This window comes from Pteropus medius, unplaced genomic scaffold (assembly GCF_902729225.1).
Source record: "Pteropus medius unplaced genomic scaffold, Ma_sr-lr_union100, whole genome shotgun sequence".
Classification (NCBI taxonomy): Eukaryota; Metazoa; Chordata; class Mammalia; order Chiroptera; family Pteropodidae; genus Pteropus; species Pteropus medius.
In genome coordinates, this window is record NW_024350924.1 from 7,386,120 (window position 1) to 7,402,984 (window position 16,865).

At 53.5% G+C, this 16,865-nt stretch overlaps 1 protein-coding gene and 1 non-coding gene across 5 annotated transcripts in view; one reads left to right on the forward strand and one right to left on the reverse strand.

Moving 5' to 3' along the window:
* Nucleotides 1–386: 386 nt before the first annotated feature.
* The window catches only part of IGSF3 (immunoglobulin superfamily member 3), an 87,661-nt gene continuing 71,182 nt past the window's right edge, over nucleotides 387–16,865 (reverse strand). For all 4 annotated transcript variants that reach the window (XM_039841303.1, XM_039841302.1, XM_039841301.1 and 1 more), the window contains 4 exons: nucleotides 12,637–13,047; nucleotides 8,033–8,440; nucleotides 3,318–3,794; nucleotides 387–1,291 (listed from right to left, as the gene is read on the reverse strand). In XM_039841303.1, the coding sequence (XP_039697237.1) occupies nucleotides 1,041–1,291; nucleotides 3,318–3,794; nucleotides 8,033–8,440; nucleotides 12,637–13,047 (1,547 nt within the window). In that variant the 3' untranslated portion in view covers nucleotides 387–1,040. The remainder of the gene's footprint in view (nucleotides 1,292–3,317; nucleotides 3,795–8,032; nucleotides 8,441–12,636; nucleotides 13,048–16,865) is intronic.
* On the forward strand, nucleotides 2,649–2,767 carry LOC120585302 (5S ribosomal RNA). The gene has a single exon (XR_005648295.1). It is a non-coding gene; the product is annotated as a 5S ribosomal RNA (ribosomal RNA).

Sequence of the window (16,865 nt, forward strand, 5' to 3'; positions counted from 1 at the left end):
CCGTGTGCTCAGCTCAGCGCTGTACCCTTCCCAGGCTCACTGGCCACTTCCCCTTAAGTCTGGCAAAGCATCTTAACACTGAAGCCCATGTGCTCAGTTACCAGTCAGACACTGCCCTTGCAGAAGAGATCAAGCCAACAACTCGCCTGCTTCCCTTCACTAATCACTGGCTTTGATCAATCTGAAAGTCAGTAGCTGCTAAAAGCAGCCCTCTGCCCACTTTAGCTTGCAAAGTGTGTGCTGCCTGGAGCATCTGACTCGTTCTCCAACGAAGTTTTCTTATTTTTTTGGCAAGGTTGGGAGGAAGCCTATGTTTGCCTCCCTGACAGGCTGGCCAGGCACCATGGACTCCTAACAGGGTTAGGCAAAATCTCTCTTGCACACAGTTCTTTGAAGCAAAAGTCAACGCTTTCATCTTGACTACAAAGTGGTTCCAAGAACTCCAGCTGAAGGAAAAGATAAGATACAAATTGCCCCACGCTGCACATAATTTTCGAGTCTCGTTAAGAAAGTAAAAAAACAAAAAAAAGTTTGGGTGTCTTTTGATCCATGGGTGGCATTTCAAGTGTGCAGAAACAAAAGGTCACGGAAGAGATTCCTTTGCACTGGAAAGTTCATCCTTCCTTTTGCCACCAGTTGTATGGAAAAGAAATTTGTCCACGACTTTACAGAATCCAAAAACGGTAAACCAAAGGGATTCAAAAAGAGTCCGTTACAAAGAGAGGCCCCATAACATCTATCTGAGAAGACTATATAAATCAGTGAGTAGATGTGGCACCTGGAGCTACTCGCTACGTCACCAAAAACAAAAACAAGAAACCTAATTCCGCGGGGTGACGATATCTCTGGGAAACAGCTAACCAACCCAGACTGCCACCTGGAAGCAGTCTGTCTTTGCGACTGACGCGGGGCTGTGAACGCTTCTCCAGGCCGGCAGTCTTCTGTGGGTTCGGGTGCTGTTCGCTGTCCGGTCACAGGGAGAGGGGCAGAGCAAGGGGGCACCTGAGCTCCCCGCGGCCCACGTCTGTGGCGGGGCCCCCTCAGTCTATGGCTCCCGGGTGGATGCTGAGCACAGGGGGCTCCAGGCAAGTGGGGGAGTAGTTGAGGTGCGGCTCTTTGATCCACAACAGGGGCACCCCGTTCTTCCCGTCTGAGTTTTTGCTGGAGTTCCGGCTCTTGAAACGCACCAGCAGGATGGTGATGATGAGGATGCCGAAGATGGGGAACGGGTAGAAGAAGATGAAGTAGAAGAGCGCGTCGTTGGAGCAGATGACAGACTGCAGGGTGGAACCTGAAAGGGACCGCGAGGGGGACAAGACAGTGAGGGCCGGAGCCTGGACCGCGGTGGGCGCTCCCCGCGGATGTGACTCCTGCGCCCGCCCCCGTCTTCCCGTGTTCTGGGCTCGCAACAGCGCCTCCTTCAGTCCACAGCTGGAAGTTCAAACAAAGCAGTCCCGTCCCCCGCTGTGAGCCAGAACCGCTGCTTGCAGAGCCACATACTAAAATACAGTTTGACTGTGAGCTTCGTGACATCTAGGACCGTGAAGAAGCTGACTCGGGTCCCGCCTGAACCTCCCGCCCGGTTATTTTTCACATGTCACTTTGCATTTGGGCCTACTCCAAACGTCTTTTGCAAATACAACCCGTTCTGTCCCTGCCAGCTTCTGAGAGCAGTTTTACCAGAACCGATGCTCACCTGATTAACATTATCAGTTAAAACGTCATCGTGGACCATTTGCAAACGTCCCCAGTGTGTCTGTGTCTGTATACAGCACAGCACGGCTTACCCCGGATATGGAGAGAATGAAACCCAGCACCCTTGACCCAGTCGAGGATGGTGCCATGACTTAGGGGACCGTGGCAGGAGCCAGGCCTCTGGGTGCCTGCATTTTATCTGTGAAATAAGGTTGCCGGATGATCTCTGTGTTCCATGCAGCTTAATAAACATGGACGTGTGCAGTGGGCAGATAAACTGTGGTCTAAACACGTCCCTTACACTTCTGGGCAGTGGCTCGTAAAGCAGAGCATTTCGGGGCTGAGTATGACTCAGGATTTTTTCTCCTTTCCTTTCCACCGCAGAGCCGTTGTTCATGGGTATTATGGAGAAAATTCGACATACGCTTCTACTTATGAGATTTCCAAAGCATATGAAATTTTTGATAGGCAACCACTTTTGACCTACAGAACCTCAATTTCATCTGGTCCTATCTAACAAGCAGGAGGTAATCAAAGACAAGGAAAAGTTGACACAACTCAAAAACTCAAAATCAAATTTATCTGGTAAATTGCTTTAGAAGAAAAGAAGGTGAAATTTTCACCAATTTTTTTTTCTACTATTTATAGGCTAATTAATCCTACTCTAACACAGACCTTCTTTAGTCTGGTATACTCCACACTTTGACAGAAGGCCGACCAAAAGAGTGCCTCGTTAGAATAATTCGGGTCAATGAGTGTTTCCTCTGGTCTCTGCTCACACAGCCCCTCAGTAGGAGGAACCCTCTGAGATCCATCTGGACTGCCCGAGGCAACAGCTGGTGGCAAGCGGGGCTGCTGAAAAGCTCCTCCCAGATGCCTTGTGACATCACTGCCCTTCTAGGCCATTCCGCCTAAACCTCCAAGTCACCCTCCAATATAAAAAATGACCTGGAGTCTATGGCCATGCCACCCTGAACAAGCCTGATCCCATCTGATCTCGGAAGCTAAGCAGGGTCGGGCCTGGTTAGTACTTGGATGGGAGACCATCTAGGAAGACCAGGTGTCATAGGTGTAAAAAATAAAAAATAAGAGATTGTAAGCTGACAAGGTCCTTGTGATCTGTGAAGTCAACCAAGGGTTGCCTCGCCTAAAAAATAAAAATAAAATAAAAAAACAAAATAAAATAAAAATTAAAAATTAAAAATGACCTGGGAACTTGAGAAAAAGAAAATGTGACAGTGAAGTACTCGGGCTTCATTTTTTCCTTCCTCTTATGAATCTGAAGCACTCGTTTATTCCACTGAAGAGAGGCTAGGCTGGATATTCCGAAGGGCAACAAAGTAACATCTAATGATACATTCCTACTAAATCATCCTAAACTAAAATCTGGTGGAGCCCAGGTTTTTTTTTTTAAAGACTAGATGGTATGTTGCCACTTTAATTCCTACCCCTATTTTTTGGCATCGGCGATCGAGGGCCCATGATGTGAACTGGTGTCGGTTCCTAAATGCCAGTGACAGGTAAGACCGCTTATGAGTCCATATTCAAGCTGGGATTTTTATCCTCCAGACACAGCTGCCATCGGCCGTGCCCTCCTTCCCCTGTAAGTTGGGAAAACTTACTTGTGTCCAGAACGTGGATGCTGACGGGGGCCGACTCCTCCTCCACCAGCCGGTACCACCCCTTCTGCGGGCTGGGCAGCCACTCCTCCACGCGGCAGGAGTAGTTGCCTGTGTCCTGGGGACTGGCCTGCAGCACCGAGAGGCGGTAGAGCAGTGGGGACAGCCTCTGGAAGCGAAGCCTGCCCTCCCAGGGCCTGCCCTCCGGGCCAAACACCGCGTCCGGGCCCACGCTCAGCAGGACCGTCCGCTCTGTGGGGTCTTCTTCCTCCTCTCCCTCCTCGTCCTCGTCCTCGTCCTCCTGCTCCTCCAGGCCGGGGCTGCCTCTTTTCCCTCCAGTCTTAGTCCGCAGGGAAAACCAGGCCACAGCAAAGCGGGACTCCTGGCTGGAGCGAGACACGACACTGCAGTCCAGCTGGAAAGCCGCCCTCTCGGACACCGTGGCGTTGGGGACCACCGTGTCCACCTGCAGGGCAGCATCTGGGAGGACAAGGGACAAAGAAGGGAGAAGGGCTGTTTACATTTCTTTGCTCGAAACAATCTCGACGTCCATCACTAAATACGTTCGTCATAGCCGTGCACCCACTGGAAGGAAGGAGGAGCTGCTACGCCCACAGACGGGAAGGAGGGTCGAGACAAGGCAGCAGAGCACACACGCAGCGCGCTCCGCGTCATCACCGCACGCGGAAGGAACGCTTTATTCCTGAGAAGGTCTGTCTGTATTTGCATAAAACGCCTGTGGAAGAACTTACGAGGAGCTGGTAACATGGCTGCTTATGGGAATCCGGGGAGGGAGGGACACTTATTTCTACTGTAACCCCTTGTAGTGGTTGAACAGTGTCCCCCCCCCACCCCGCCCAAAATTCACATCCACCGGGAACCTCGGAATGTGACCTTAATTGGAAATAGAGTCTGCACCGATTTAATTAAAGGTGAGCCCTAAGTCCAATAACATCTTCCTTTGTGTGTCACAGAGACACATGGAGAGCAGAGCGGGGGAAGACGGAGGCAGCTGGAGCGATACAGCTACAAACCAGGGGACACTCGCAGCCACGAGCAGCTGGAAGAGGTAGAGACGGTTCCTTCCCTAGAAACCTCGAGGGGAGTTTCGGCCCTGATGACACCTTGATCTCAGACTTCCGACCATGAACAGCCTCAGAGAGGTGAGTCACACCTCGCAGGCACCACCTGCTTTTTTTCAGTGGCTCACTGGGGTGGCTCCTAAAAGGCGTCCCTTTGGCTCTGTTAACGAAACGCTCATGAAAGATGCCAACCTAACGTCGACAGAAGTAGACACCAAATCAGATTCTGCTGCGACGGAGACCAGATCGGACCCCTTCCCAAGCACCGTCCTGGGCTTTCGATGCATCGGCTTAATGTCGCTTGCAGGTGAACACAAAGCTGGGTTTCCACCGCTTTTGTGGGGCTCCGCCAGGCTCCGGCACCCTCCCCTCGGCCCATCTGGAATCTCGCTGTGCACTGCTGGCACACCTGGGCGCAGGAACTGGCTGCAGGTGGTGGGCACGATGCGTCATCCCAGCCCTCACGGGGGAGAGAATGCGCCACGGGGCAGAAAGTGGCAGAAGGGGGAATATGAAAGCATTGCCCAGGCGGCGCGGATCCCGTCGCTCATTGGGTTATCTTTCCTGAGGGCTGACGTGCAGCCCCAAAGCCAGAGAGCGAAATACTGCAGAGCAAGGCAGGTCCAGGGTGCCTTTCCTTCCAGAGCCTAACAGTGTCCTAAAGCTCCTGGCGGCCTGCCAAGGCATCGGAGGAGGTGGCCCTGGATAACATCATGCAGTGGACCCATAGCAAGGAGGTCAGAGACCAGAGGACATTTAGTTCCCCGGAAGTGCCTGTTCCCCATCTACCCTCCCTTCGCTTTCTCCTTATCTAAATGCTTACAGTTTTTCCTGGCCTGTTCAAGTGCCTTTTCTGCATCAGTGACTCAATACGAGGTTTTTGAATGAAATTAATTTTCACTGTCATCCAATACCCCCTTCCCTTAATACACCTCTCTACCGATTCGGTTCCCCATGTCTGACTCCTTCTAGAACATTCAGACTCCCCCCATTCAGATTTCAACAAGTGTTCCTTGTCCAGGTGTAAACCACAAGGCAGAAGCTCGGCTCATCTCCGGAGGCTCCTCTCTCTGCATTATGCTGGCTGCTCCCACGGCTGTAGCCGTGACCACCGATTCCGGGTTTGAGTCTGACAACTGTGGCTTTTGCTCTTCCGCAGTTGTGTGGGCCAAACGCAACTACAAAACTCCTCAGCTCCCATCTCGCTGAGGGCAGGAGCCCTTCGTTTCACATAGTTCAGACTATGGTGGACCCTAAGCAACACTAGGTGATTCTTAACACCGTTAACTCTTGGAGTTATGTTATTCCCAGTCTTCTATACGTCCAACTCGGACCTCACAAAAGAATCTTTCAGCTACACGATGAATGGTATGCGACCAGTGAAAACAGTGATTATGAAATGCTTTCAGCGACATGGAAAAACACTCACAACAGAATGCCGAGTGGGGAAAAAAAATCACATCAAACAGTGCAATCCTGACTTGGACAGAGAGAGAGAGAGACAGAGACAGAGACAGAGACAGAGACAGAGACAGAGACAGAAGGAATCCGAAGATATGCAGGTAGTAAGATTAAATATAACTTTTCTAAACTATACTTTCCGTTTTCCAAATATTTTGTAACAAGCACGATCAACTTACATACAGTCACACACCACGTAACAAAACTTCAGTCGACAAAAGCCTGCGTGTGACGGTGACCCTGTAAGATTATAATGGAGCTGGAATTTTCCTATTGCCTAGTGACGGTGCAGCCTTCCCAGAGCCATAGCTCCGAGCATCCCTCGTGTGCCTGTGGTGATGCTGGCGGAAACCAACCAATGTGCTGCCAGCTGTGTAAAAAGCAGCCCACACGACGATGCACAGTAGGTAGCACCTACCAGTGAAAACCGACCACTTTGTTGGTGGTTTACGTACTTTCTATACCATCCTTTTCATCGTTACTTTGGAGTGTACTCTTTCGAGTTACAGTTTTTAGGGAAGTTTGCTGTACAACAGTGAGCAGTGTTACCCCGGCAGGAGCGTGGAGCCAAGGCGTGCTCACCACGTGTCCTGACTGCATCGTTTTCTCTTGTGCTGGACTGAATCTCGCGTTGTTTCGTACAGCAACGCGCCGCACAGGCTCGTGGCCTGGGAGTGACAGGGTGTCTAGGTTTGTGTGAGTGCACACGATGATGTCCATGTGAGGACAGCGTCACCTAAGGACGCACTTCTCTGAAAGTCTCCCCATCGCTAAGCAATGCATGACTGTAACCGGAAAGGAAGGAAGGAAGGAAGGTAGGTTGGCCGATCCAGGCTACTCCTGTGGTTGAACTTGAGACGCAGGGCTGCAGGTTAGGGTCATGGTGGAAGCACACACGGTGCAGCAGGAAGGAAGGAGGGGGGCACCGCGGTCTGCTCTTCCTGGCTGGGTGACACTGCTCCTCAGGCTTCAGTTCCCTCATCAGTAACATGGACCACTGGGGCTGTCGGGGCTACGTAAAAGTCGCCTGACCGGCTGGGCTGCAGCTGGCCCTCCAGAAACGCGTCTCCTCCCACTGCACCTGGGGCCTCGGCGTAGCCATCTGCAAACTGGGTGGGAGCTGGGGGGCGAGGGGGTGTTCGGCCGCCACGTCTCTACGATTTTACTTCTGGGAAAGGACAAGCAGCGGTTTCAAGGCAAAGTGAAAGGAAGGAAAAAAGCTCATGGGAAATGTGAGTCAGAGGAGAGGCGAATTCCCCTCCGGCTCAGGGAAGACACGGGGGAGTGAGATAATGTCCCTCTCTCGGAACGGAGTTAATTTGGTCTCTGAAGTGTGTTCCATGACGTGTGGGGCCAGCACAACTGCGACGCGGCTGTGTGTTCCACCAACAGAACGAGCTGTTCCCCTCAGACGCGAAGATGTGATGAAAGCCTCCGACGGCCCCCGCGGCCACACGCAGGGACACTGCGATGCTCGGGAAGCCACCGAGACGAAGCGTTCACAGCGACAGAGGTCGCCAATCCATTCCTGCTCCACGGCCATGGAGGGGCCGCTTCCTGCTCTGACATGGACGGATGATGACCTGGCCTCGCCGAGACCACAGGGGTCCCGTGTATGTTGCCTTTGTGTGTTTACATGTGTTGATGATAATTATACTGGGTGACTGTGCTTTTAGGTGCTGTAGAAACAAACAATAGAGACAAGGAAAGCACAAGACCACAGACAAGAGTCATTAGCAGCAGTGACACTGCTGGGACGTGGGAGGGGGAAGGCTGCACGCGCTTCATCTTTTTCTCCTTAACGCACACAGATCGATTTTTTTCCTACTGAAAATCCACAGCTGAATTTTTTGAACCACATGGCTGTTTCAAGATTTCTGCATATCCACCCCTTGTCCAAATCCGAACGCATTCTTCAAAAAGAAAACATTCTACGCTCTGGAACAATTAATTGACAAATATTATTAGAACTAAGAATCACCTTGGGCCAAAGCCAGATGCGGAATCTTCCATTCACTAGGGAGAAAAAATGTGAGACAACGTTGAATGCCGACTGTAAATGCGCATATATTTAACTGCAGACGAGTTATTATTAATCAGCACACTAATTTTAGGCAGCGTGCAGAATATCACACTCGGAGGGGAAGGAGTGTGGGGTGTGCAGGCAACCCTCACCTGGTCGCGTGACTGTAACGGCGGTCTGCCCAGCGGTGTCTTCGGCCCGTTTGTACCACACGCCCCTGGGGCTGGGCAGCCACTCCTCCACGTGGCAGCTGTAGGTCCCGCTGTCCTGCACGGCCACATTCTGGATGAAGAGCCGGTACGTGCCCGAGGAAGGGCTTTCCAGATGCAGCCGGCCCTTCAGGTTGTTCTTGGCCGCCTGCTCCCCGTAGTGGAAGGTGGCCTCGCGGCTCAGCCGGGCCACCGTCTCCCGCTCGGGGTGGTTGGGCTTCCACACGAACCACTCCACCGCGAGCTGGGAGGCCGCGCTGGTGCGGTTCAGGACCACGCACTCCAGCTGCACCTGCTGTGTCTCCAGAACCGACAGGTTCCCCTGCGCCTGGCTGAGCTTCAGGCGGCTGTCTGGAAAGGCGGGGAAAGGGAAGTCAGCAACAGGGAAGCGACCAGCCGCCCGCACGCATCCCCTCCAAGCACAGGTGAACGGGTGCCTCCCGAATACACAGGGATGGTAGTCCCCATGATTGATCGGCGGCCACGTTCCTCAGGGGTGGCAGCCTGACCGCTCTGGGCCTCTCGATCGTGTCCGAGTTTCAAGGAGCTCGATGTGACGGTAGCAGCTGTCCCCAAATTAGTAACCCTCATCATTCAGACGCTTAACAGAGGACAAGCACATGCTCTTGTCCTCGATGACTTGTGCAAGTGACTGCATATCCAAATGACAGCAAACCCATGAAGCGAATGGCTGACTGGAGCTGGAGGCTGAGAAGGGACAGGGAAGGCCTTGGTGAGAACCGCTCTCGAAGCAGGAGTAGATTTTTAAAACTGACCACACGGAGGGAGTATGCTGGGCTGTCCCACTACAAAAGAACTGCAGACGGCACCCAGTTTCATACAGTCACAAGTTGGCCCTAAGAATAGCGGTTCTTAATTTCGCTATTAAAAAACCACGTGGGTTCCCTCTCAAGGTGGGAACAGAACTGATCTGACATCAACAAACAAAGGACAGATATTGATGGAACCACGGGTTTGAAAAGTCAACCAGACAGAAGTCTCGTTAATGACGACGGCATGCACAAAAGGCCCTAACGAGCCCGTCTGGGCCAGAGAGGCACTGACAAGCTAAGAAACAGTAAACGCACAGGAGCACCTCAGACAGCACCCCGCCCTGGTGATGTCCCGGCCGGAGGAGGCCCGGGCACGCTAACTTGTCACTTTTCACACTTCGAAACGGTCAGAGTATTTTACAAGGCACATTATTACTTTTGTAATTGAAAGGTCAAAAGATTAAAAAGGAGAGAAAAATATCTTTTGAATATCCAGTCTCCCGAAAATACACACACACACACACACACACACACACATCCTGGTTGTCTCGGGGTTGAAAAGTTATTTTCTTCTTTGTGCTTTTTGTATTTTCGTGTATTCTTTCTCAACTGAAAAGAAAAGGTGTTGGGGGGCGGGGGGAAAAAGAACTAGAAGCAGGGAGGGGAAACCAAGACAAAAATGTACAGACCCAAAATCTCAATGGAAAAGGGGGAACGTGCTGTGTTTGTTTGTTTGTTTGTTTGTTTTGGAATGTGCTGTTTCAATCGCGTTCTGTGAGTTTCCGTTTATAACGTTAACAGTCCCCATGAACAGAGATGTCAAGAAATGTGTTTCCACAAGAATCCCGGCGGCCTGTTTGCCCCGCCCGGTCAGCCCGATCTGAGTCTGAGGCCTCGGCGGGGGGACGTCCCTGGATAAATTTAGGCCCCACCACCAAGTCTCAGTTTCGGGAGAAACGAGAAAGGGAATGGGCGGACGGAGAGGCGGACTCAGCAGAGAACGTAATCAGAGGTGAAAAGAGACAGGACGAGCAGAAACCTAACGGAACAGCTGTGGGCCTGAGGTCAACCTCCAGCTCTCGAAAGCCCCTGGGACTGGCCTGAAGGTCGCGGGACTCGCCCACAGGTTGCAGTTAGACCCGGCCTCCTTTTGACTGCACCAGCGCAAGGGCTGGCACCACGTGGCACTGAGAGGCTGATGAGAATCCCTGGACAGCGGCCATTTTAGAAATACAACGTGCTGGGGGAAAGGGACGGGCCCGTCGCGCTTGACTCTGTGTCTGGTTGTGTCTGCCTGACGGCTGAGGTCTCCTGGGAGACAGGCCATGGGAACAAAACGGCGAAGAGGACAGAGCGCCTGTTACCTGTGCCCACTCAGGGAGCTTCGAGTCTAGCGGAGGAGGCAGACGGCAAACACACAAATGGTGAACGAGTGATATATTGTACCTGACGGTCAATGAATTTCTGTAACTATGACGATGCATCAGTGTTCATAATTACTTGTATGTGAAAAGGCAAATAAACAGAATGCCAGGTGGTGATGTGTACGGTGAACGGGGTGGGGAAGGGGATACAGAACGACCAGGGTGTTATTTTCATTAAAAGGAGCTAAGAACGTCTCTCTGAAGAATGGGATAAATGAAAACGTATGGTTGACACGCTCCAGGCTGAGGGAACAGGAAGTACAAAGGCCCTGTGGTGTGCAGGGAAAGCGACCATTCATTGCTTATTCAACTAGTATTTATTAAGGATGACATGCCGGCCACTGAAGACACAAAAAGACAGCCCTGTCCTCAAAGTGCTTACGGTTTAATGGCGAAGAAATGCAAACAAACAATTATTGCACTATGTGTGTTATAAGAAACCCCTGGTGATATGCGAGATATCAGGGAAGGCTTCCTGGAGGTGGTGCTGTGAAGCCTCGGAAATGGGGTGAAGAAAGGGGAGAAGCAGCAGGAAAGGGGCATTCCAGGTGGAGAAGGCGGCATAAGCAAAAGCACAAAGATGGGACTCGGTCACAATACAGCACCTCACAGCCCAGCAAGGACCGGCAATGACAACAAACTACAAGGCACGCAGGAATGAGGGCTAGAGAGGGAGCTTAAGGCCACATTAGGTGAGACGTTCAAAGCATCAGAACTCTTTTCAAGAAGAAGGGGAGACCGACAGGGGCACACAGAGCTCCCTTCACACATATAGTCTTGCATCACCTAACGATGGATACCTGCTGAGAAAGGCGTCATTAGGCGATTTCATTGTGCGAACATCGTCAAGTACATTTGCACAAACCTAGATCATTAGGCGATTTCATTGTACGAACATCGTCAAGTACATTTGCACAAACCTAGATGGTCTAGCCTCCTGCACTCCTAGGCTGTATGGGCTAGCCTGCTGCTCCGAGGCGACACGCCTGCACAGCACGTTACTGTACTGAATGCAGCAGGCAACTGTTACAAGGTGGTATGTATCTGTATCTAAACACAGTAGGAAAGTTATAAATGGTGCACCTGTCTGGCGCAATTACCATGAGCCTGTGGGACCGAGATTGCTCTTGCGGGGGAGGGGGTCAGTGAGCGAGGAGTGAGCGACGGTGAAGGTGAAGGTCAGTACCGCTCACTACGGCAGATGCCGTAGATGCCATAGACACTGTCCCACTAGCCCTCCCCCTGCTGCCTTCCAGCGGGATCAGAAACAGAACTTTGAAGCTGTTGGTGCTGCTCCCTGAACATGGCTGTGGGCTGGGCTGGTTGGACATACCGCGGAGAAACTGGCTGGGTGAGGCGCGGATCACTAGAACAGAACGGTGACCGTCAGGAGGGGCGAAGGGGGCCCAAGGGTCAGTGAGAATGAGGATCAGTAGCACTGGGGTGACAGGACCCTCTGTGCTGAAACAGGTCAGTGGCTGACTGACTGGGATGTAATCTGTGCACTCAAAATTGAGGTACAGTGAGTGACAGGGACTCTCCTGCCACGCCCCACAGATACTGCTCCCGTCAGATGAAAAAAAAAATAAATTCCTCCTGAATCACACAGCTTCCATCTCTTACAGGAGACGCAGCTCCACTGTCATCCTAGGGGACCGCCATCGCATATGTGGTCCGCTGTCGACTGAAAGGTCGTCATGCCTGCATCTGAAAAGATGCGACCCAAACTCCTCTTGGGTTGTTCCAGGGGCAGCTCTAAAACCTGAGAGGGAAATTACGGGGAGGGGGACTTTCAACAACTAGGGCTGCCCCAAAGTGGAACTGAGGCCTGCAGAGGTGGTGGCCCCTCCCTGGGGGCGCTCCCGCAGAGCTCGTCTGCCACGTGTCAGGGAGCAGAAAGAGGGTCGCTCCCACAGGATGGAGAAGGCCCCAAGGGGTGATTCGACTTGGCGACAGGAAGCGCTCGTCCCTGGGCTGGGGGACGGGCAGTAAAGAAAAAGGGGGAAGACATGAGGGGAACCCTGAGATGCTTTCTAGGCAGGATGCTGGGTAGGGAGCTGGCACCAGCCCCAGATCCGGTGCAAACCGGAAACCCAGAGAGCCACATCTTGCCGGGCACGGCTGCCCCTCAGGCCACTCCCTGGGAAAGGCGCTGCCCGCCACAGCAGAGGCCAGGATGCTTTTCTGAGACTGCCGGCAGCACCAGGCAGTGGGCAGGCCGCACCACACGAGGTGGCGCTGGCCTGTGCACCTGCGCCCACGGCCGGCGTGGACCCCGCAGAGCCCTGCCACCCCCAGGTCGTCCTCTGCACTAAAGCACTGGCCAGGGATGGCTGCATTCCGTCCTCACCTGGCTGCTTCACAGTGACTTCCGTGCGCCCCGAAACCTCCTCTGCCAGCTTGTACCAGGCGTAGTTGGGACTCAGCAGCCACTCCTCCACGTGGCAGTAGTAGCTGCCGCTGTCGCTGACCTCGGCTCTCTGGACGGTGAGGCTGAACAGGCCCCCGGACATGTGCCTCTCAAACTGCAGCCTGGCCCGCAGGCCCTCCTCCTCGGCGTAGGTGCCGTACTCAAAGGCGGAGCTGTGGGTGGTTTTGAGGATGAGCTTGCCGTCGGCGTCCGAGGGCTTGTGGACGTACCAGAGCACGGCGAAGTGGGAGTTCTGGCTGGTCTGAGACCTGACCGAGCAGCTCAGCTGGATGGGCCTGTTCTCCACCAGGCTGAGGGTCCTCTTTGATTTGCTCACCTGCAGCTTTGTCACTGCAAAGGAGAGGGGGACAGCTCAGCAGAACCACCACACACCCAGAAACAGTTCCTAGGAGACAGGAGACTGAGGGGCTCCGTGTGAGGGAAGCCGCCGGGGGCTGATTCGCCCCAAACATCCCTCCACGTGTCTCATCCTTGCCTGGCCCCCCGCTTAGGCCCTCACCATTTCTCCGGGTCCCCCGCTTGCTCCTCCTGCCTCATACAGCCTCTAGGGGATCCAGCTGAAACACAAGTCTGCCATCCAACTGCTTTCAGGTTATATAAAGTAAAACACATTCTTTTTTGTAGTACAAAGTTCCTCCAGGATCTGGCCCTCGCCCAGCTGTCCTCACTCATCTCCCGCGAGTCCCCGCCCCATGCACTGTCCCCCTAGCTCTGGACTCTGCTCGGCCGGCTCCTCGGCCTGTCTCTTTCTGCCATCTTCCCTCTGGCCCTTTCTCCACTGCCCTCCTCATCTCTCTGCTGCTCTCCCGCCTCGTTCCCATCCCGGCGGGCGGGGCGCCCGCCCATGTGCTTCTCTCAGCACCCTGCATGGATCTTCAGACGGGTTTTCCTTGCATCTCTCTTCCAACCTCGTCTGTGAGCTTCCTAAGGGCAAAGATCGAGCTCCTTCCACTCGATCTGCACATATTCAGAGTGTGCCCACTCTGTCCCCGCATGACGCTCAGGACTGGGGACGCCCTAAAGGATAAGGAATAAGACAGTCCTGCCAAGAGGACGTTCTCCGCACGGAACCCGCAGAGCCGGGCACAGTGCCCTGGGCTTCAGGCAGCGCTCGATCAACGTTTGCTGAGATGTGTGTGCGTGAGTGGGTGAGCGAATGCCAGCAACGCTAAAGAAACATGCAGCAGGTAGTTAGGGGGTGCTGGGGTGCTCTTCCTGGGGCGTGGGGGAGAGGAAGAAGGCTGAAGAAAAAGTGATGACCAGTGGGCCAGCACACAGCCAGCTCCAGCCTCCCCCGCCCGTTATCCAGCTCCAAAACCAGGAGCGAGGGCAGGCAGACTCCGAAGCGTGCCTACCTGCTAATTAATGACTCCGCTTGCTTTGAGGTGGCAACAAGCCACGGTTTAATGAAATATATCCTATGAAGGTAATTTGAGATCGTACCCACTCCATCATTGCTACGCTTGGCTCTGCTCGCCTCGACCCACCAGCCTCCCGCTACTGAAAAGGACGCAATTCCAAGTTCCTCTCGGCGAGCTAACAGCAACGGCATCACCTACCTCTGCCCCGCTTTCCACTACACCTTTCAAGACCAAACCGCTCACCAGCTGAGAAAGAACCTGAGGTAAGGCACAGACCAGGACGGAGGGAGGAGCCTTTCTCCAGTCGTCCCGCCCAGAGGGAGGCCAGGGCAGGTCTGCTGGGCCTGTCCTGTCTCCAGCACCCCCGCCGGCCCCTTGATCCAGATGGAGGGCTGAGCCCACTGGTCTTGCCTCGGCGCCCCCTGTCGGCACTGGCCGGCGGTCCCTCAGAGCTCAGTGCAGAACAGCATCGAGGCCTGAGCCTCAAGGGCCAAGGTAACTGAAACTTTGCAAAGCCTCGGGCTGTCACTCGGGCACCTCGGTAACACACAGACAATCCTTCTGAATGGCCGAGAGGGTTCAGTAAGCTAAGGGATGGCAGAACCTGACACCCAGCACCATTACTGCAGAAGCAACCCTGAGGACCCGTCACCCCCCAGTGGTAAAACCAGGTGACACTCTTTTGAAAGGGCCGCTGAATTCACATACCTACAGACCTTCCCGAGACATCAAGAACACACCAAGCACAGACTGGAAAGGCGTCTCTCGTCCCACGCCCCGCCCTCTGGTCCCTCCCGTCCGTGAACAAGCCCAGTCCCCTGCCTTCCCCCTTCTTCAAACGCAAAGTCCTCCCGGGCACACTGGAATCCAGAGCAGGGTTTACCAGTAAGCCCCTCCGCTCTGGAAACCGCATTCGCATCGGCTTGCCAGTCGACTTTTCAGATCCGATTCCTGTAATACGCGAAACCACCAGCCTCTCTTCATTCCTTTCCAGCCTAATTCACCGCATGCAAATGACATCTATATCAGTGCAAGTGACACCACCTGAATTATCTGGTCCTTGGCCCAAAAAACTGGGTTGGTTGTTTAGTGTAGAGTAGGAAGAGCTCTAAAATGTATTATTAATTGGGGCCGGATTATTTTTGCAACTGTTACTAAGGAAACCTCAATTGCTATAGCAACTGCATATGTTAAACTGGAGTCCTGTGACTAACCTTCAATTCAGTCACGTGGTCTGAGGACAAGAATCCAAGGAAGAGAAATGTTTCAAAGCATTTCCATTTTTATTTCCCTGCCCATGTCAAAATATTGTGAAGTGTTGAAAAGCCTGAAAGCAGCAGCGTATCTGAAATTTGGTGCGTGCCTGGCAGGTGGGCAAGGGGGCCAGCTCCTACCCCACGCTCTGAATTTCCTCGCACATTCCCAGGCCAGGGAGGCCCTTTCCTGAAGCCCGGACGAGACCGCGGCCATGACTCGTTAGGAGGCGCAACGGCACCCTGACCAGTGCTGCCCGGGCTGGTATGCGCCCACCTGCGTCACCTTCCTCCACCGGTAGGAGCGCCCGGGCCCCCTGTAAGGACCCCCAGGTGTCTGCAAGACAAGAAGAATCACAGCACGTACCTCATAACGGTGTGTGCAGATTAAAGCAACAGTTTCTAGAACGAGATCAGCACAGAGCCTGGTATGTAACAAACACCCGATGCGTTTTCACTAGGCCCGTTTCTCGGTTTCCGGGCTCAGTCTCACGTTCAAAGCTCGACATTAAGGGGTGAACTTGCTGCTAAAAGAGCTGTCCATGGACCAGCAGCATCTGCGCTACCTGGGAGTTTGTCAGAAAAGCAGACTGGTGGGTCCCACCCCAGACCTCCCGAAAGAGGACCTGCCTTTTAACAAGAGCCCTGGGTGGTTCAAGTGCACCTTAAGCCTGTGAAACCTTGGACTTGGTCGTGTGTGAGTGAATGGACTTGGACCACACAGTCAGAGGTGAAGCGAAGAGGCTGAGGACTGAGGCTTGGTTAATCCCCCGCAGGAAGAAGGTCGGAGAGGCCCCACCGGAGGGCAGAGACTCCAGCTGACAGCAGCAGCGGCCTTCGCGGGCACCCCATGACCCCCGGGGCCGGGCTGTTCTCTGTTTGAGAGAAGGGCCCTTGCTTTCTGCATCTGGAGGGTCTCTTTCCCAGGCCTCTGATCGAAACGTGGGGAATCGCGTGTTCTGCATCATCAGAGAGGCTGTTGCCTTACAGCAAGGACAGGGTGATGTGAAGGCAACAGGTGTTAAGGGGAGAAGAGCCAGCCCCCCACCCTGCAGACTCCACCTTGTGCATGCACTTCCCACTCGAAACACGCTTCTCCCAGCGATAAGGGATTCCCTTAAATCCCGCTAGGGCTCTGGGGCATGCTGCCTCACGCGGAAGCTACTTTTTCCGGCTGATGCCTTCGTATGTGTGTCTCCTCCGCCCCTGCTACAGACGTGCCAGGGAGTCGGCGAGTCCCACCGAAAACGGAGTCACGCCTGAGTGAGGGAAGGTGGGTCGAAGGGGACGCCTTTCGCTTGTCTTTAAATTAGCACCTACCTTTTATGGCAGAGTCACCCCATCTCCTGGCCCGGGCCAAGCTCGTCCCGACTGTACCAAACCTCAGCACCAATTTGCTTTGAGGCAAAGTCCCTTCCCCCTTTTTTGAAAAATTAAATTTAAATTAAAACATTTATTTTCTTTTCTCTATTCCCACCCCCCACCTCCCTCCCCTTCGGCAGCCATCAGCTTGTTCTCTGTATCTGTGGGTCTG